The 22,457-nt window shown below is 39.0% G+C and overlaps 1 protein-coding gene across 1 annotated transcript in view; it reads left to right on the top strand.

The window, feature by feature from the left end:
* The first annotated feature begins 8,626 nt into the window (after positions 1-8,626).
* Positions 8,627-22,457, top strand: part of ICE2 (interactor of little elongation complex ELL subunit 2) — a 91,118-nt gene continuing 77,287 nt past the window's right edge. Inside the window, 7 exon segments of the mRNA XM_032622615.1 lie at positions 8,627-8,764; positions 8,965-9,190; positions 9,700-9,834; positions 12,008-12,078; positions 12,081-12,111; positions 17,265-17,526; positions 18,643-18,762. Coding sequence (XP_032478506.1) covers positions 9,794-9,834; positions 12,008-12,078; positions 12,081-12,111; positions 17,265-17,526; positions 18,643-18,762 — 525 coding nt within the window. The 5' untranslated portion in view covers positions 8,627-8,764; positions 8,965-9,190; positions 9,700-9,793.

Genomic DNA, 22,457 nt, shown 5'->3' on the forward strand with positions numbered 1-22,457 from the left:
TGGTGGCTTGATGGCAGAATAAACCTTTCCCCTCCTACCTGAGCCATGAGAAGTATATAGACGTCTGCTATCGTGGCAGAACATTGGCCATAAAGCAACTTTGACAAGGGGTGTTCCGTGTTAACATGACCTCAACCAGTTCCATGAACTGAGTGAAGGACGTTCATTTTAAAAGTCATTTAGTAATGAGCTTAGTTAAACTCTTTCACCTGTTCTTCCAAGACCTATCGGCATTGTTAAAACATCAAAGTATATCAAATATCTAACTAAGGATGTAGTTAACCTTATTAAATATTGATTAGAATTGTTCTGTAATATTACTGAATTTGTAAGATCTTTAGCAAAGATTTTTGAGCAATTTATAAATATAGAGCAAATGTTTCTGTTTATTGCACTTTTTGTAATTGAAGGTGATAAATCCTCAAGCCATGGTTATTGGCTTCCATGCACTGAATATTTACCCACAATTCTAGACATTTTCCATTTTTATGGAAGAGTTGCTGTTACCTTAATTATAAATGCAATCATGTGGTTAATGAGAGCTAATGCTAATAGTTAACCTTTTAAAGTGAATTGACTACAGTTTAGGGAGAAATCTCTTTTAGTACAAATCACGTCATTCCTTATTGCTTCGCTTAGAAAGGAATTGAAACCTTTTTTTTTTTTTTTTTAAGCACCATTTAGTATCCTAAGCTTCCTGAGGATAGAGATTGTATCTCTTTGTGTCTGCACAATGGCCAGAACATGTCAGCATTTGATCATTGTTAAATGACAAAAAGTATGCCCCAATTCAGACTTTTTTCCTGGGTTGTTTTGGAAAATTTATAAAATATGCCAAGCCTTATGGTTAAAACTTTCTTCTACAACTAAGTATTAAAGCCACATTTTAAAAGACCACATGAAATGCTGATTCTAATTGTGTGTAGGTCTTGAGGATTAAGCACACAAATTTCACAAAACTCTGTGAGTAACAAACTCAGCCTTCTGTAAATATACATGCAAGTTTGGAAACAGTAATACTGTACCTATAAATATATGCTGTCTGTTTTGTGTACAGTATGTAAAAACTCTTTTTCTGCCACACTAAAAATGCAAGCCATTTATGGGAATCCTAAAGATAGTATTGTACTAAAACTTTGCTAATGATCTTTATTAGAGGATCATCCAACTTTTCACTTACATTGGGTTTTCTTTTCAATTCACTCTTACAGTAGTCTGCTTATTTCCAGCTGTTTGTTATTTTATTGAGTCCTGAATTTAAAAAAAATATTTTGATTCATTTTGTACATACAAGCTGTAAAAAAAGAGAGATTTAATGTTGTCTTTTAAATACTCCGATTTTCATTCTAATATGAATGTTGTTATATTGTACTTAGAAACTGTACCTTTAATATTACATTACCTTTATTAAAAGTGCATTGAACACATCAATTTTAGATGTGCTTTATGTACTGTTATCCTATAATAAAACTTCAGCTTCTAATGGAACACTTGCCTTGTTTTTCTTCTTTTTTCTTGGTTCTTGAGTTGCATTGTACAGTTTTCTAGCTTACATCTTGTCTCCAGAGAATGGAGTAGTAGAACCTCGCTACTCAAAGTGTGGTCCACAGACCAGTAGCACTGGCATCACCCGCGACCTTGACCTTGTTAGAAATGCAAAATCCTAGGCACCACCCCAGACCTGCTAAATCAGAATGTGCATTTTCACAAGATCCCCAGGTGATTGGTTTACTTATTAAGGTTTGGGAAGCACTGGTCTATAGTGTAGTACTTTAAAAAATATAATTCATTTCTATTTTGCAGGGGACAAAACACATATACAAGGATCAAACTACCCTTTGATCAGAAAAGGGAAAGAAAGAAACTTCAACTTGTGAGTTAACGTCTATTGATTGATAGTAGCTGCCAGAAATGCAGAATTGAGGATTCTTAAAGGAGGGCCATGACTGATCAGTGATACCTGTCCTGAGTGCAGGAGGGGAGAAATCCTGAATGCACACCACACTTTGTCATTTTTGCTTTAGAAATCGTTAAAATAGAATGTCAGAATAATGCCAAAGACTTTTAAAAAATCTGGCTTTACTGGGCTGTCATTGTACCATCCCAGCCCCACCCCCTTCTCTTGAGTAGATCAGATAAGAGTAAACCATCAGGGTTAACATCAGCTAAATATCACACTATTTTAATGATGCAAAACCTCATCATAAATTATTTCCAAAGTAATCTCAAGGACATTCAAATTATAAAGTATTCAGAAGTCAGAACAAAGGCCCCTGAGTTGGGCTTTTCCTCCACCCTCATTCTATAATACCTAAACGTCTCTTGCACTTTATAAAATAAATATTGGAAACGATCCCAAAAGTCATTGCGTATAACAAATGTCATGAATCACATTGATGGATCCCCAGCTTTTCTGAAGGCAAGCCTATATTCCCAAGAGTGGCAGAAGCCTCTTGCTAGATTAACAGGCACTCTATCCTTGCCCTGTACCACCAGTTGTGAGCTGGAGAAAAATCCCATTTTTTGCTAATGTCATTTATCTATGATGTAAGGAGCTAGCAAACTAGTGTTTGTGTGTTTACTTTGATTCTGGATTTTTTTCTCTCCTTTGAAGGGGAAATATTGACTCTAGTAAGGTATAGTCATGTCTCAGTAATCCATTTGTTGTTTATCTGCTTGATAGACTTCTCAAACAGTATTTTTAATTCCAGAATGATTTCTTTGTGGGGGGAAGTTGCTTCAACTATGAATTGTTCTGTGCTTAGAGAACAAAAATTAATTTTAGCCTCACAATTAATTATGATAGTCACCTCCTAACAAGTCTCACATCCATCCTCTACCATTCTCTCTTTACCCCTCCCATAAAATGCACACTTTATTGTAAAGACAAATATAAATAATTATTTAGTTATCCTACTTGGAATTATTTCTGCTATCATCACCTTCTCTCTGTGGGATAGTTAGGTGCTACCTGTAAAAGACCAGCATTCATAAAGAGGGTGTGGAGAAAAGGAAACCCTCCTACAATGGTGAGCATGTAAATTGGTGCAGCCACTGTGGAAAACAGTGTGGAGGTTTCTTAAAAAACTAAAAATAGAGTTGCCGTGTGATTCAGCAGTCCCACTCCTGGGCATATATCTGGAGGAAACTCTAATTCAAAAAGATACATGCATCCCAACATTCATAGCAGCACTATTTACAATAGCCAAGACATGGAAGCAACCTAAATGTCCACTGACAGATGAATGGATAAAGAAGATGTGGTATATATCTAATGGAAAACTATTCAGCCATAAAAAAGAATTAAATAATGCCGTTTTCAGCAACATGGATGAACCTAGAGATTATCATATTAAGTGAAATAAGTCAGAGAAAGACAAATACCATATGATGTCACTTATATGTGGAATCTAAAATATGATACAAATGAACTTACTTACAAAACGGAAACAGACTCACAGACATAGAAAACAAATTTATGGTTACCAAAGATGAAAGAGGGTGGGGGAGGGATAAATTAGGAGTTTGGGATTAGCAATTACAAACTACCGTATATAAAATACATAAACAATAAGATTCTCCTGAATAGCACAGGAAACTATATTCAATATCTGTAATAAACCACAATGGAAAAGAATATGAAAAAGAATATATATATATTTTTATTTATAACTGAATCACTTTGCTTTACACCAGGAACTAACACAGCATTATAAATCAACTATACTTCTATTTAAAAAATTTTTAAAAGAAGACCAGCATTCAGATGAGCAGTTGTTTCTGGGTCTTTTTTTAGCCCAGGGACAATCTTATACAGAATACAACAAAATATACTATAGAAATTATCATCTTCTGAGTGGAAAAATTTGAATACGTTAGCCATTCTCTTCTGACACAGTATATCCCAAACACAGCATAGCCAGTATTTTTCTGGTTTGCAGGAGTAATAATAATTCCTCCCCACCTGAAATACCATTTATTGCTGAAAAGCCTGATTTGAACAAACTACTATTGGCAACAGTATTTCCCCCACTAGTTTCTGAATCAATTACTAGATTGAAATCTCTTTGCTAGAGGGCTATTTCTGGATTCTCACTTTGAAAGGGCCTTATGGATGATTGTAAATTCATGAAGTAATTCCCTGAGTGAAGTAGTTACCAGCCATAAACTCTCCAAGGCCAAGTTCACCCCAGATCAAGCAAAGGAAGCTCGTCAGCTGAGAGGTAGGAAAATAACTTGGTACTGATAAAAAATAGATGATCTTTGCACATTTCTCTGTCTTGATTTGGTCTAAAGAAATACACATCTAGAACAACTCTGATAACTTCACTTAGCCAGGTGCTTGCAGTTTTAAGAGTTATTTTTGAAATTGTGGTCCACTGAAACATAAACTCAAAATAAGTAACTACTGTTATCAATTCTTTCAAAAAGAGATTGGCTTCTCATTCAACTCCCAAGTTTGTTTATTTCTCAGTTTAGAAGAAATGGAAACCAAATCTTTTTTCTGCTTGAACATCCACAGAATAAAATGGAACAATCACTTTGGAAAACCGTTTGGCAGTGTCCTGAAGTGTTGAACACAAATTTACCATACAACCCAACAATTCTATTCCTAGGTATCTGCCCAAGGGAAATGAAAACACAAAGTTCACACAAAGACTTGTATGCAAATGTTCATACCAATATTACTCATAATAGCTATATATATATAAAGTGGAAACCATCTAACATCCATCAAGTGTTGAAGGGATAAAATAATTGGGGCATATACATAAATGTCATTCTACTATTCAGCAACAAAACAACTGCTAATGCTTGCTACTACGTGGATGATCCTCAAAAATGGATAATCTACTAGGAGAAAGAATCTGGATGCAAAAGACTATATCTTGTATGATTTCATTCACATGAAATGTCCAGAAAAGGCAAGTCTGTAGAAGCACAAGCAGTTTAGTGTTTGTCCTGGGGCTGGGGATGGGAAGAGAGATTAACTACGAAGGAGCACACAGGAGTTTTCAAGGCAGTGGAAATGTTCTAAAACTTGGTAGTGTTGATGGTTGCACAACTGTACATGTACTAGAAATTAGTGAATGATAACTGAGTGAATTTTATGGCACATAGATTACACCTCAATAAAGCTGTTTTACAGACACACACACACACACACACACACACACACACACAGTGGTTTCCCTATCACCCAGAGAATAAAGTCCAAAGTTCCAAATTCTCTAGCATGGCATGAAGACCCTCTCAGGCCCCTCCTCCCCTGTCCGGTCCAATGGCCTCCACTTCCCCCACAAGGCAATACAGTAGCTGTTCCCCTCCCTGCAACACGCAGCACTGTCTCACACTTCTGGGCTCTTCACACCCCCAAAACCACAGCCCCTTCTCAACCCAGTGAACTCCTACTCATCCTTCAAGACCCAATGTAAATTAATTTTTTTCTCTGAAGTAGTCTATAAATTGTCAGAATGAGTTCCTTCCTCATTGTGTTCCCATAGAATCTATAATTTGTGTGTGTGTGTGTGTGTGTGTGTGTGTGTGTGTGGTCGACTGAAATAGAAACAACATGAGAGCTGTGAGTTTCAATTTTATTTAGGGACTTACTGAAGAGTATAGCCCAGGACACAGCCTCTCAGATAGCTCTGAGAAACTGCTCCAAAGACGTAAGGGGAGAGGTCAGTATATACGTGATTCTGTCAAAGTGGGGTATGTGCAATCAAGCACATGTCTCGGTAGAAGGTTGCTGCCAGTCACAAGGAACAGACAGCTTAGGGAATGGTTTTAGGGATTTTCTAAGTATGGGAAGATGCAAGAATCCAGGTTCATAAAAAAATTCTCCTGAAAATATCTAACTCTCTAAAGGCTTGCTCTGCCAGTTTTCCCAGAGCACAGAGTGTCTCATTCCTGATCTCTGCCCTGAACTCCTTTCAGGGTGTGTTAAAGGTCAACGGCTACAGTGGCTAATTACCTAATCCTTGTAGAGCCAGATGGAGAGCGACATTCTTTAGTTGGCAACGTATTATCATTTCCTGTTTATACTGTATTATAATCATTTGTTAAACAATGCCACCACCACTGTGAGTGGTCCAATGTATTTGCTTGTTTGTCTTTGGCATGAAAGTGTATACTAATAGCTACTACTTGTTGAGCATTTACTCTTTGTAGTGAAATTTTTACATGTTACTTCTAATCCTTACAACAATCCTGTAGGTGAGATATTACCTCAGCCATTACCCAGATGAGGAAACTGAGGCCCAAAGAGGCAACACAACATGTCTGGGATCACACTGCCAGTAAGCAGGAAAACTGAGATACAAACCTATATCTGCTGGACTCCAAAAATCCATGTTCTTTTCATTAAACTGCTTCTGGTTTACAGAGTAGCGTGTAAAGAGGGAAGGATGCATAGACTTAACATTTTAATGGCAAGAGTTATGAGACCTGATTTGTAGTCTCAGCTTTACCACTGATCACGTAAATGTTGGAAAAGTCACTTGACAATGTGGGCCTCAGTCTCCTTATCAGGAAAACGAGAGAGTTGGACTACATAATCTCCAAAGTTCCTTCTTGTAACCACTGGCACTCAGATACACTGGACCAGAGCAAACTGATGATAATCTGTAATCTCAACACAGGCCATGTCTGGTGACGTTCCCATGCCACACTACTATGGGCTGGTGCACCCCAGCAGCATGAGTGCTTCAACAATTCTTGAGCAGTTTTTTTTTTTTAAAGGAAATATTTAATTTTTATTTTATTGATGCATAGCTGATTTACAATGTTGTATAAATTTCTTCTGTACAGCAAAGTGATTCAGATATATATATATATATACACACACATTTTTTTTTAATACTCTTTTCCATCATGGTTTATCACAGGACATTGAATATAGTTCCCTGTGCTATACCATAGGACCTTGTTGTTTATCCATTCTCTATATAATAGTTTACATCTGGTAATCCCAACCTCCCACTCCATCCTTCCTCCATGCCCCCTGCCCCCTGCCCCTTGGCAACCACAAGTCTGTTCTCTCTGTCTGTGAGTCTTCTGTTTTGTAGATAGGTTCATTTGAGTCATATCTTAGATTCCACATGTAAGAGATACCATATGGTATTGCTCTTTCACTTGAGCAGTTGCTGAAGACTAGGACATGACTCCCAACTCCGACTGCATGCTTTGCGAGATAGTACCCAATTCTTAAACTTCTACACTGCCTTGATGTCCGTCTCTGTCCTAGCGCGTGAGTCAGCATCGCTCACCTAATAAGAAATGCTGCCCCACAGTGCTGGGCACTGCACCAGTTGATTTGCAAGCATCCACAAGCACTGTCTCCTAACTGGCCTCTTCCCTACAAATCATTCAATACATTGCCAGATGAACATTCCTAAAACACAGAAGCTCTGATTGTGTCATTCCTCTCCTTATAAGCTCCCCTCTCCCCTCAGCATCCCATTTCTTATACAATAAAATCAAAATCCTTACTCTGGCTTATAAGGTCTTCTGTGTTCTATTCCCAACCTAATTTTCCAAACCCTTTCCTCTATTGCTCTTCAGAGACCTTGTAATGCAGGCAAAGTAAATTACCTAAGGGTCCCTGTATTCAAGGGAGATTTTTCACATACGTGTGATTTCTATGTAAACATAATTTTAAACAGTATCACAAATCATTCTAAACTTCAGAACATGCTTTCCTGCTAGCACACAAACCGGACTCTGTTCATGCAGTAGGTATATGCAGCTCCCTGTGCTGGTCTCTATCTAGAACCATCCTTTTCCATCATCCACATACCTCAAATTCTTCAAATAGGCTGACATGTCAAGTGCCCAAAGTGGTAACTGACATATAAGTGCTCAGTAGATGTCTTTAGCTAGTCAAAGCTGCTTTCTGTTTCTCTCACTAGTGATTTCTCTCCCTCCCTGAACTCACACAATCTTTTCTATAATACCTTTCTTATGTAGCTCATCACTTTGTATTTTATTTTGTAATTATTTAATGTGTATATCTTAGATTCCCAATGATCAAAAGCTCTTGGAAAAACCAGTATTGGCTCCGAGTCCTATGTGTACGCAGCACCAAGCACAAGTTATAAGTGCTCAATAAATCTTTCCTGAGTGAGTGAAAATCTTACACTTAGTGAGTGTAAGAGCCAGAGTGACCGCTGGTAGAAAATGACATCTAAAATGGGAGGAGAATGGAGTGGAGATGCTACTGCGTGCCAGGTAACTGTGCTGAGCACAGCTTCATCCCTTATTTCATTTAATCCTTTCAAAAAACCCTGCTAAGTAGGTGCTTATGATATCTCCATTTTATTGATGAGTCAGTTAAGACACTTAAGGTCACAACCAAGTCTGGGTCTTTCCAGTACTGTACTGTACTGTCCTCCTTCCAGTTTATGATCTCCTCGAGGTCGAGGACTCTCTAGGACAATACATAGCCCCCCAGCCCTCAAGGTGAACTCCAGCAACCCCTGTCTCACAGTTTCCAGCGGAATCTACCAAGAGTCCGGGGGCGGGGAGGAGGCGGGAAGGGGGCGGGGGGAGGAGGGGGAGGCGGGGGACGGCCCTCTCGAGTCGCACGGGCCCCGCCCGCTGCGTCGCTGATGACGTCATCACGCAAGGCCGAGGCGGCGCGGCCATGTCCTTTAAATAAGGCCTTCCCGAGGCGCGCGACAGAGAGGTGTGCGTTGTACTGGCGTGTGATTGTTTCGCTAGGGTACAGGTCGCGGTTCGGGGCGGAGGCGCCGCGGACCACGAGGTGGGCGGCAAGGCTGCTTTGTTGCAGAGACTCGGCGGGGAGGGCGCGCTTGTGAGGGGCGGGAGGAGGGAACATGGCGGCCCCTAGGCCGGGCCAGGACCTTTCGCACCTGGTGCTGGCGCGGTCCCCTCCCCTGTCTTTGCTCACCGATTTACAGCATTTCTAGAACCTTGTTTTTCCTTTGGTTCCCTTTCCCTCAGCCTTCCCTGTGCCTTCATCGGCTCTCCCGCCCCAGCCCTTCACCGGGCAGAAGCGTGGGAGGTGGATTAAGTGGGAGCAGGTGAGGCCCGCCCGCTACTGAGAGATCGACTCCTACGTTTGACTGTCCGTTGCTCACAAACTCTCTAACCGCACGGGGTGGCAGGAGAAGCACTGAACATGCAGTGTTGACGTTCAGGCCAGATGCAAGCCAGATTTCTAGTGCTGGTGAGTCCTCTAATTGATCCCGTGAAATGTCACTTAAGTTATCTGGCCCTCAGTCTCCTCCAAAAGTGAGGTTCTCTTTGAAAGATTCTTGACATCCAGATAGCTTTTGTCCTTCGTTGCTTGCCAGAATCTGCCCCATAATAATGTATGGTTGGGAAAATGGAAGCAAGATTTATTTTGACAATAAGGGAGTCGGGGCAGGGGACTGAGTCAAGACATACAGCCCATTCTGGGATCTTGTATGTGAGCAATGAGAACACCATTCTGTTTCGGTCTTCTTTCGTGACGTTCCTGGAATAAGTTAAATGGAGAAGGACTGATCCTATGTTAGCTTCGCTGTTCTGCCTCAAAGACCTTGGGAATATTCGCCTGTCTGCCCTTTTCTATTTTACGTGTCTGTGTCGATTGAGGGTGGTTGTTAGGAACAGGTTCTTGACTCATCTGAGTTAACAGTATCTGGTCCAGCCAATCACCTGCTTTTGTTCTTGACCTTTGGTTTTTTTCCTCAGTTGAGTGAAAATTCTAGAGACATCCTGCCTCCTTAGGAGCCTACACTGCCAGGCAGCAGAATTGTGAACTAGAGTGAAGCAGAAATCTAGGAATATGAGCTCCATGATGGCCATGGGTGAACCAAGGCTGAACTGGTGAGTTACATCTGTTTGTAATCTAAAGAGGATTGAAGTGGGTCTGGTGTCTGCATTAGGAAAGGAGGGTGTCTGGCCTGGAGAGATTTGGAGGAAACAGAAAGAAGATAAGTACAGTGGCTTAGAGTTTACCCCATTCTCATCTACCCCGTTCTCTTTTTTTTTTTTTAATTATTATTATTTTTTGCGGTACGCGGGCCCTTCACCGCTGTGGCCTCTCCCGCTGCGGAGCACAGGCTCCGGACGCCCAGCGGCCATGGCTCACGGGCCCAGCCGCTCCACGGCACGCGGGATCCTCCCAAACCGGGGCACGAACCCGTGTCCCCTGCATCGGCAGGCGGACTCCCAACCACTGCGCCACCTGGGAAGCCCTACCCCGTTCTTATCTACACCTGCTTGGCACTTTTGAGTTATCTTTGACTGCACTTCCTCTCCTAAAGTGATAACAATTCAGCACTTAGATTGCTTCTAGGTATAACTCCATCATGTATTTATTGTTGATCTTAGTAAAGGAAAGATGCTGGAACTTTCCTGCGTTCAACAACCTTTTTTTAAGAATAGGCAAGCTTCTTTTTGTTATATTGGAATTTATATCAAGTGATAATGTAAATGCGTAGACTATTTTAGAAGTGTATGAGAACTTTACAAATAGAGAACTTTATTAAGTAATATGGTGGCTATGTAGAAATCTAATGTGTGTGCTGCTTTAGATCAATTTAAACACACATTTAGTGAGCATCTACTCTACTAGCGAAGGAGTTTTGCTAGGGAGGAGAATACAAAAGTTACAAGAGACTACAAAGATGACTGAAATAGTACCTGACTCAGAAGATTCAATCACTACATCCTCTAGTATAATGCATATAGACAATGATATTGTCTATAATTATGTAATGTGATAAATATTGATTCAGTGGCAATCATATTACAATATAGAAATGTTATCAAAGTAACATGCTGTACACCTTAAATTTACAAAGTGTAACATGTCAAGTTTATCAAATAAATACAATCAGTATGTGTTCAATAAGTATTTGTTTATTGAAAACAGTGTTTCCTCCAAGGAGCTCACAATTCCTGAGGCCCATGACTTTGTTTTTGTATGTTATGCAAAAACTTTAGAATTTAGTGAGATGTCACAGATACAGCACAATAGCAAGTACTAAGAAACTACCCCGGTGCATAACAAATAAGACTTTTTAGATTTATCGTTAATACCTTAATTATTGTTTTTTAGATAAACACCTTTAAAACAGTAAGAAATGAGTATGGAGCAAATATGCGAGGAATTTCCCATTTTAGTAATGGGCCAGCCACAAGGTGCCATTTGACTAGATTTTTCTGTTGTAAGTTTTAAGAGGTACGCACATTTATGCTCCTTGCCATAAAAAATGTGTTCAAACGCAGGACAGATGCTCTTCTATATCATTGACGTTGTGAAACCAGACGTGGTTTAGAGCCTCTGCACAGTATTACAGTCCTTGGAATGGTCCTTTTCTACAGAATCCTTCTAATGTTTGTTCTCCCTAGATTAATTGTTCTCAGTGTGTTTAATTTTTAAATTCTTTCGTTCAACCAGCATTATTGGATGCTTACTATACAGAAAGCATTGACTATAGTATGATAGTCTGTAAATTAATTACAGTATAGAAAATCATATATGGACCTTGCAAGTAGTTTTAGTAGAGGCACACCATTTATCACATTTGCCAAGTTAACAAAAAACGTTGGATAATCAGTCTTTGTAGTGTTTTTTGGCTGAGCACAATAGTGAATGAGACCAAAAATAGGTTAAGAAGCACTTTCTTCAGCAATCAAACATCTTAATGTTATGCCACAGAGCCTGAGGTGAGCCTTGCCCCTGACAGACCCTTTATGATACTTCAGTCTGTTCTATCTTTAACTCTCAAGTATCCTCTGGCATTTAGTTGGGTACTAAAGGAAAAGCAAGGCTGATTGTTGGAATGGAGAATTCAGAATGGGCCTAGGTTAAAAACTATCCAAGAAGTAAAACATCTAAACTCACACATGAAATTAAAATTATTAAGAGGTGATTTCTGGAAAGGGGATGTAGGGGACGTGTAGTTTTAAATTACAATTGTACCATTGTGCTTGTTTAATCTAGCATGAAATTTTGAATTGTCAAATTCAAGTAAATTACTTTGTTTTACAGGGATGTTTCCCCCAAAAATGGCCTTAAGACATTTTTCTCTCGAGAAAATTATAAAGATCATTCCATGGCTCCAGTTTAAAAGAACTATGTATTTTATCTAGCAGGTAATACGTTTATTTATTTGGTTATTTATTTCCATATTTGATTGTTATTTTCCTGATAGTTGAAGTTTTGTATATATCTGTATCCCACCATGATAAATTCAAATTATAGAAATGTAGAAATTAAAAAATAGAAGAACTCAGTACCAAAAAGCGACCACTCCTTTGGTGTGCATATGTATCTTTTCTAGACCTTTCTCTCCACTCATGAACAGATACATATTAAAACAAAAATGGGGGGACTTCGCTAGCAGACCTGTTGTTAGGACTCCGTGCTTTCACTGCTGAGGGCCTGGGTTCAATCCCTGGTCAGGGAACTAAGATCTGGCAAGCCGTGTGGCATGGCTGAAAGGAGGGGTGGGGGAATCACACCATAAATACTGTAAAATGCTGTAAAACACTATAAAACTATTTTGCAGTTTGCTTTTTTTCATTTAAAATAATAGTTTGGGTATTTGTGCCTCTACATTAACTCAGTCTTCTAATGGTTGCATATTATTTTACTATAGAGAGATACTTTTAATTCTTTTAGCTAGTTTTACATTGCAAAATGTTTGTGTTCCTCTTTCTTTGGAATTTTAAACAGTAACATTTATAAAGTTCTTGTAATTATTTCTGTAAGATAAATTCATAGAAATTGAATTGTTTGGGCAGATTCTATAAACATTTTATATTTTAATAGATACCACCAAATTGCCATAGAGTTTTTTTCTGGTATGAAAATGCCTGTTAAGTGATGATTTTCCCTTCTCACTGCTTACTTGCTTGTAACAGCTCTTCTTTCCTTTGTGATTACCTGTTTCAACTCTATTGTGGATGAATCTTAAAACTAATCAAGTTTACTAGAAAGCAGTGAAAATATGCCAAATGAGGAATTGGGGAGCTCCCCTAGGGGAGCTTAATTTTTAACTTTCATCCTTTCTCCACTCCTTTTGCAATGGAGGAATCATACTTGTAACCTCTGCATGGAATGAGACCCCATCTTTTCCTGCCTTTTCAGTACCCTTTCTGTCAATTAGCAAACCCTCTTAACTCCTGTCTCTCTTTTTTTTTAAGCCATGCCGCTCAGCTTGTGGGATCTTAGTTCCCATACCAGGGATCAAACCCATGCCCCCTGCAGTGGAAGCGCAGAGTCCTAACCACTGGACTGCCAGGGAAGTCCCTCTTTGTTCTCTCTTGACCAATATTTAAACATGCTCAAGTTTGTCCCATCTCAGTCCCTGGGTTCCACATTCCCTCCTAGTTGCTTTCTTAGCTCTTCTCTCATTTGTACTTAGACTTCTTTAAATACTTGTATATGCTTCCTGGGAGGAAATGAGGGACAAAAAATCTATAAGACATACCAAAAACAATTAACAAAATAACATCACTGAGTCCCTCCCTCCCAATAATTACTTTAAATGGATTAAACTCTCCAGCCAAAAGACAGATTTGGAGAATCAATTTAAAAAACAGGATGGAGGGCTTCCCCGGTGGCGCAGTGGTTGAGAGTCCGCCTGCCGATGCAGGGGACACGGTTCGTGCCCCGGTCTGGGAAGATCCCACGTGCCGCGGAGCGGCTGGGCCCGTGAGCCATGGCCGCTGAGCCTGTGCATCTGGAGCCTGTGCTCCGCAACGGGAAAGGCCACAACAGTGAGAGGCCCGTGTACTGCAAAAAAAAAAAAAAAAAAACAGGATGGAAAAAAAAAAAACCCTTCCCTTTATTGCATATCCCATTGCACTTGCTTTCACTGAACATTCCACTGTAATCTGCCTTTTGCCCTCACTAGGCTACTAAAACTGCTCCTCTTAAAATCATCAATGAGTTCTTGACCATAGAGATATCGCACTCTAATTTTCCTCCTAGTTTTCTGGTGACAGTGGTATTTCTTAGTGGAATCAATTAATTGCTACCACTGATACTCATTTAGGTTGTTTCCATTCCTTTACTGTTACAAACAATGAGCATCTATTTTTTTTTTGGCTGCATTGGGTCTTCGTTGCTGCGCGTGAGCTTTCTCTAGTTGTGGCGGATGGGGGCTACTCTTTGTTGTGGTGCGTGGGCTTCTCATTGCGGTGGCTTCTCTTGTTGTGGAGCACGGGCTCTAGGTACACGGGCTTCAGTAGTTGTGGCTCTAGAGCGCAGGCCCAGTAGTTGTGGCGCACAGGCTTAGTTGCTCCGTGGCATGTGGAATCTTCCCGGACCAGGGATCGAACCCATGTCCCCTGCATTGGCAGGCAGATTCTCAACTACTGGGGGGAAGTCCCTTGCTACTGCTTCTTAATTATTTTATGGTCCTTTTCAAATCCGGTTCTATTCAGCATATCCCAAGCGTGGGTTATAGTCTGAAATTTGTAAGGGAGAGGACATCCTACTGGAAGTTGAGTACACTCAACACCTAAAATCTTTTTTTCTTAGAATATCACTTGTTTTTCTTTAGATTTCTATATAGCACAAAATAATTTGTTAGTATAATACACCTTTTAGCATAGAAGAAATAAAGACACAAGTCATTGATTTCGTATGTTTCTAGTCTTTTTTGCTAACCTTTAGTTTTATTATAGTAAGAATGGATTTTCAGACTATATTAAATTACCACAGTTTTCTTGATGAAAAAACCAGGAAGAAAAAAACAAAAAAAGACTCGGAAGAATGTAAATTTATTAGCCCTAATTTTGTATTTTGTGTTCTATAAAAACATATTTGGGAAAATATTGATACCTCTAATTATGCTACTTTCAACAATATGAGGTTTTTATTCAACCCTTTTCCCTCCACTAAAAGGTAAATATTTGCCTTTTAAAACTTAGTTTCTGGGGACTTCGCTGGTGGCGCAGTGGTTGGGAATCCGCCTGCCATTGCAAGGAACAGGGGTTCGAACCCTGGTCCGGGAAGATCCCACATGCCGCAGAGCAACTAAGCCTGTGCGCTACAACTACTGAGCTTGTGCTCTAGAGCCCACGAGCCACAACTGCTGAGCCCGCGTGCCACAACTACTGAAGCCCATGTGCCTAGAGCCCATGGTCTGCAACGAAGAGAAGACACCGCAATGAGAAGCCTGCACAGCCCTTGCTCGCTGCAACTAGAGAAAGCCTGTGCGCAGCAACGAAGACCCAATGCAGCCAAAATTAAAAAAAAAAAAATTAGTTTCTGGTTATTCATATTTATAACTGAGTTTTAATCCAACAAAGGGGAAAGAAGCTTCAAATACACAAAAAAGAAGAAAAAGAAGAAATTTTAACATGTTTAATGTATATAAGTAAATCAAATTCAGGAGGTACAGGTAGACTTTAGATGGAGGCTAAAGAAGCTACCCAAACCAGGAGACTTAAAGCATAGGAAACGAAAACTTTTGAATTCTGCCTTTTTTTCATAGAGACTTAAAGTAAAAAAGGAGAGTTGACAAAATGAAGGGAGAAAACTTCAAACCATCAACTTAAATAAAATATAATGCTGTAAATGTGGATAGAAAAACCCCATCAGATGCTTTTGGCTTGCACCCTGATGAAGATTTTGACAGCGCTGCACACAGAAATGATCTTGATGTGCTGCCGTTTCATTCTTTGCTGAATGTAGCCAATTTAAACTGCTAGAATTTCTTGACATTCCTACTCTGGCATATCTGAGTCAGCATCTTGTTGCTACAGCAGCTTAATTAAATTTGCCAGTTTGTGTCACAAGGACAGACATGTTCTCATATTCAGAGAGACAGCTGTGAAGCAGTATTGTTAAGAATTGCGGACACAATACTGTTAGGTTTGAATAGCTCTCAAGACATTTTCTAGTGAGAAATCAATTTGCTGTAATACATTTCTCCCAAGATCAGCAGTTAACATTCATTTTGTTAACCTAAAATATGCTTATTTTTATGCAGTTATTGGAGAAACTTTAGTAGCTAAGTATGTCTTCTTTCACCTGTATTATTTTCAGAGCCAATCTAAGCATCCTTATTTTAATTTCCAAAATTCTTTTTCCATTTACTAACCTGTTCTCTTGGTTAGTTTTACATCCAGAGTTTAGCTCTAAAAGAGTAATCTTGAATATTTTGCCTTACTTGAGGGCTCTAAGTCTTTTTTTAAAGAATTTTGGAATTTTTATCGTATTTATTCTAATATTTTAACGTTGATCTAAAACAAATTAATGGTAGCTTTGGATGGGGCTTAACTCACCCTTTTTAATTTGGAACCAAATCATTACTGTGGTGGAAATTGAAGTTGTAGAGGCTAAGGAAATGTAGTTTGGTGTGTGTGTTTGTGTGTGTGTGTGTGTGTGTGTGTGTGTGTGTGTTTGTGTACTTTAAGACTTTCTTATGAAAAATGTAGATTATAACACTGAATAGCAGCAATAGAGACAGATTATTTACAAGATAAGAAATTTGTATTCATATACCTTAATTGGGGTAGTAAGGTGATTTTTTTTAAAATTTGGGGTAGCCTTTCATAAACAGACAGGGTAACAGGTTCTCTAGCTACTCACCAGTTTTTCCTGTAGTGTATTTCATTACAGATGTGCCAAGATTTCTCTTTTGTATCTATACAAAACATAAAGACATTTCCATAAACTCAGCCATGTGCATGAGTGATAGAGGATTATACAACTTTTCTAAAACCACTGTTATTTCCATAAAATATATCACAGAGTGTTGGGATTTTCTTTTTAATTCTTGAGATAATTAAAGCAGAGGAAACCAGAAAATTTAGAATCTCAGTGAATTTGTGAACTTCAGGTTTGTGACCCCAACATATCCTGCTCTTAGTGGCTTTTGTTCACTGCATTAACTGATATATCTTGCTGAAGACTTTATGTATTAAAAAACAACTTGAATTGTAATAAAATGTAAACACAAAATACCTGCATATACAACTAGCAAGAGTGATTTACCCCTCTTCAATAAAGGGAGGAAGCTTCCAAATTGAATAACTTGTCTAAGGATTTTGCCTCTTCCTCTCCATCAGGTAATTGAAGGTAAACTTGTAATGTGATCCTATCCTGCAGAATACTTAATTTATACTGAATGGCTAAACATCAAAATGCAGGTGGCAGAGTTAGATAATAATCCAGAATTTACTCTGTTAATCACTCTGTATTCTCCCTGGTGATTGAGAATCATGAAGTTTCATGATAGTAATCTTCATGTGAAAAGCACATATTTGTAAATTGTATTTTTTTTCCCCAGACGTATAGGAGAAAATTTGAATGCCTCAGCAAGTTCTGTAGAGACTGAGCCGGCAGTTAGTTCAGCAACTCAAGCAAAGGAAAAAGTGAAAACCACAGTTGGAATGGTTCTTCTTCCAAAACCAAGAGTTCCTTATCCTCGTTTCTCTCGTTTCTCACAGAGAGAGCAGAGGAATTATGTGGATTTGTTGGTTAAATATGCAAAAATCCCTGTGAGTTCCAAAGCTGTTGGAATAAATAAAAATGAATACTTGCAGTACTTGGTATGTATTGTTTTCTTCAGCGTCAGTTAAAAAATATTTAAAAGTTAGGAAATATTTGAAATTTGCTTTTATGTTTTTAGGTGCAATCACATTAATAAAAATGGAAACTATAAGGAGTTTAATTGACAGAACATTGGTGCTTTAATTCTATTGTTTCTATTATAGTTGAGGCATTTTGCTCTAGTTCTGAGTATATTTCACCCCAGTTCATATTAAGTACTAGCAGTAGAACTTTACCTTGCACCTGTAACCACTTTAAAATTTTTGTTAATTATTACTTTAATTAAGTAGTTTCCAAATTCTCGATTAGGTAAGTGATGCTGTGCTGAATGTCATTGTTGCAAACTGTTTGTTCATATCTATGATTGTTTCCTTAAGATAAATTCTTAAAAATATAATTACCAGATCAAAAGCTATACATGGGGGCTTCCCTGGTGGTGCAGTGGTTGAGAGTCCGCCTGCCAATGCAGGAGACACTGGTTCGTACCCCGGTCCGGGAGGATCCCACGTGCCGCGGAGCGGCTGGGCCCATGAGCCATGGCCGCTGGCCCGCGTACCACAAAAAAAAAAAAAAAAAAAAAAAAAGCTATACATGTTTTTAAGGCTTTGATTTGCAGTTACACATGAGTAAATTGTTCTGAAAAAAAGTTTAAACCAATTTGTATGTACCAGTACTGTAAGAAGGTTTTTTTCCAAAATATCTTCACTAATAATGAACATTTTTTTTTTGCCTCTAATTTGATATGGAAAAAATGGCAATCTCTTGTTTTATATTAACTTACAGTGGTTACTAATGAAAATAAGCATTTTCCATGTGTTTATAAGCCATTTCTAATTCTTCTTTTGTAACTTGCATATTTATATGTTTGCTTATTTTTCCATTTGGGTGTTTGTCCTTTTTATGTTAAGAGCATTTTATAAAATGAGCTTCTTAATTCCTAATCATATATTGTAGCATTAGTCATTAGCTTTTCTCTTTTTGTGGAATGAACTTTTTTGTGATTTCTGCTTTGGACATGATACTTTAAGTCCATATTATTAGTGCAGCAACTGAGAAGTGATTGTTTTTAACCAAGCTTCTTATTCTAAGATATGTCTACTTTTTTTCAAAATCAGGATATGAAAAAACATGTGAATGAAGAAGTTACAGAATTCCTAAAATTTTTGCAGAATTCTGCAAAGAAATGTGCACAGGATTATAATATGCTTTCTGATGACGCTCGTCTCTTCACAGAGGTAAAAAAAAAAAAAAAAATCACATTTACTTAAACTGCCAAGTAATATGCAATAGCAGCATTTTAAAATGTGTGATGATTTTCCAAAAGCACATGTTAATATTGTCAAATTAAAGACCAAATTTCTGTAGGTCTTTTATTCGTCATGTATTTAAATAATAGAAATACTGACACCTCAAAATCAGGTACTATAGTATATTCATGTTTTTTTCTTTTAATGATCTACTGTATTTGAGTTATATTTTACTTATATGGATGGTTTGATCTGATGCACTGATTTCCCTTGCGAGAGAATGGGGTTTAAGGAGTTATATTGGTCCTTAAAAATCTGTATGGTCCTTTAGAACCTAGTCATATAAATTTATATTCACTATTTTCATGGTAACCAGCCACCGGATGATAAATTTCATCAAATAATTTTTTGATACTTAAATTATTCATGCAGGTTTATTTTTAAATTTTTTTTGAGGGCAATTATCATTTATTTTTTTAATGCACCTTTATTGGAGTATAATTGCTTCACAATACTGTGTGTGTTTCTGTTGTACAACACAGTGAATCAGCCATATGCATACGTACATCCCCATATCCCCTCCCTCTTGAGCCTCCCTCCCACCCTCCCTATCCCACCCCTCTAGGCTGTCTCAAAGCACGGAGCTGATGTCCCTGTGCTATGCTGCTGCTTCCCACTAACTATCTGTTTCATGCTTCCCACTAACTATCTGTTTCATGCACATTTATTAGCAAAGCATGTAAATCCTCCCATCATGTAGTGGGCGTAGGAAAACTTTAGAGTACACTACTTGAATAGTAACTTAATAGTAGAGTTGTAGTAGAATTCATCTAGAAACACCAACACCAGTCTGAATTTTTTTTTAAGCCTTTAAAACTAGTCAGGGCTTCCCTGGTGGCACAGTGGTTAAGAATCTGCCTTCCAATGCAAGGGACACAGGTTTGAGCCCTGGCCCGGGAAGATCCCACATGCCGTGGAGCAACTAAGCCCATGCACCACAACTACTGAGCCTGCGCTCTAGAGCCTGCGAGCCATGACTACTGAAGCCTGCGTGCCTAGAGCCCGTGCTCCACAACAAGAGAAGCCAGCACAATGAGAAGCCTGCACACCGCAACAAAGAGTAGCCCCCGCTCACGGCAACTAGAGAAAGCCCGTGCACAGCAACGAAGACCCAACACAGCCAAAAATAAATAAATAAATTTTAAGAATTAAAAAAATAAACCATACATGATAAAATTGATAAATTTGAAATAAATAAATAAACTACTCACTGTACAAGACAATGTGATATACTTAATAGTATTGAATGCTACACTTAATGGTTAAGATAGGACTTCCCTGGTGGCACAGTGGTTGAGAGTCCGCCTGCTGATGCAGGGGACACGGGTTCGTGCCCCGGTCCGGGAAGATCCCACATGCCGTGGAGTGGCTGGGCCCGTGAGCCATGGCCACTGAGCCCACACGTCCGGAGCCTGTGCAACGGGAGAGGCCGCAACAGTGAGAGGCCCGCGTGCCACAAAAAAGGTTAAGATAGTAGGTTTTAAGGGTATTTTAGCACAGCTTTTTAAAAAAGTGCTCATTATAAATTGGAGGACAGCAGAGGGTATAAGTTCTACTTTAAAACAAACACTTTTTTTTTTTTTTTCCGGTACACGGGCCTCTCTCTGTTGTGGCCTCTCCCGTTGCGGAGCACAGGCTCCGGGCGCGCAGGCTCAGCGGCCATGGCTCACGGGCCCAGCCGCTCTGCGGCATGTGGGATCTTCCCAGACTGGGGCACGAACCCATGTCCCCTGCATCGGCAGGCGGATTCTGAACCACTGTGCCACCAGGGAAGCCCACAACGATGGTTTTAAAACATAAATCACATCCCCTCATTTTGCTGGTTTCAAATGGCTTCTCATCTCACTCAGGAAGAGACAGTCTTTAGAAAGTTCTGCAGTGCCCTACATGATCCTGCCTCCTCACCACCACCACCCCAAGCCTGCTTCATCTCCTGCGTGTTCCTCTCAGTTATTCCGTTCCAGCCTCCTGGCCTCTTTGTGTCTCTTGAATACATCAAGCACGGTCCTGCCTTAAGGCCTTTGGCTGTTCCCATCTTTCTGGCAAGCTGTTCCCCAGATACTTGCATGGATTAGTTCCTTGATTCCTTTAAGTCTCTCTCTGTTCAGTTGCCAGCTATCACTGAGGATACTCCTAATTACTGCATAAAAAGTAGCATCACCCTCAGCGTTTCCTTTACCATGTTTTGTTTATTGTCTTTCTCCCTAACACTTGTATGTAAGTACTGTTTGCGCACTGGGGTGTTCCCAGTCACTGGAATAATGCCTGGCACACAGTAAGTGCCCAGTATAATTACTTGTTAAGTGAATATAAAACTGTTTATGAACAGAGTACATTATTTGATAGCTAGCAGTCAGCATTAGGTCTTGCTTTTTAGCCAGGTTGACTTGGCAGCACGTTGTCTTATTACACTTTACATCTTACCCCAAAGACTCACTGATCTTTTTCTAACCTTTTTATTGCTTTAAAATTTTAATTTTATATTATGAAATGTAATTTACCTATGCAAAAGTATTTAGAACAAATATGTACAGCTTAACAAATAATTATATAGTGAACACCTATGTAACTCTCTTCCAAGTCAAGAAATAAAACATTACCGGTAACCTAGAAGGCCCCTGTGTATCCCTCCTAGATAATAACATTTTCCCTTGTTGAAGAAATAATCACTGCCAAGTTTGGTTTGATCATTTCCATGCCTTTAAGAAAATTTTTTTTGATAATTCAAGTTTTCTTTTGCCTGTGTTTGAATTTTATGTGAATTCTTTTGCTCTTTTATGTGAACAGAATTCTTCCTTTACTCAATAGTATGTTTGTGAGATTCATATGTATGTATGTGTGTAGTTGTATTTCATTCATTTTTATTTCTGTACATCCATAAGTAAACTGGTTTATTCTGTTGATCAAAATCTGGGCTGTTCCCAGTTTTGAGCTATTCTAAGCAGTGCCCCTATGAAAATTCTCATACATGTCTCTTGCTGCACATGTACACACATATCTACTGGGTATATGACTAGGAATGAAATTGTTGGGTTATAGAGTATGCATATCTTCAACTTCAATAGATAATGTTAGACTGTTTTCCAAAGTGGTCATGCCAGTTTACATTGTATCCAGCAGTGTTTGAGAGGTTTTTACTCCATATCCTCAACAATTGATACTTACAGTCATTTTAGTTTTAACCAATCTAGAGGATAGGGTGCTATATTTATAAGACTATACCTTTTCCTCTGTTTTTAGGTCATTTCCTGTGAATTGAGTGTTCAAGTTTTGCCCTTTATTCTACTTGATTTTCCATCTTTTTGTTACTGATATGTGGGAGGTTTTGTATATCCTAAATACAGAAGTTTTATGGGTTATACAGTAGTCCCCCCTTAATCTTGGTTTTGCTTTACTCCGTGTCAGTTACCCACAAATGGAAATTCCAGAAATACTTCATCACACACCATTCTGAGTAGTGTGATGAAGTCTCTCACAGTCCCGCTCCACCCCACCCACAATGTGAATTATCCTTCTGTCTAGTATGTCCCACCCATTAATCTCTTAGTAGCCACCTTGGTTATCAGATGGACTTTCAAGGTATCACAGTGCTTGTGTTCAAGTCACCCTTATTTTACTTGATA

This window comes from Phocoena sinus, chromosome 2 (assembly GCF_008692025.1).
Source record: "Phocoena sinus isolate mPhoSin1 chromosome 2, mPhoSin1.pri, whole genome shotgun sequence".
Lineage (NCBI taxonomy): Eukaryota > Metazoa > Chordata > Mammalia > Artiodactyla > Phocoenidae > Phocoena > Phocoena sinus.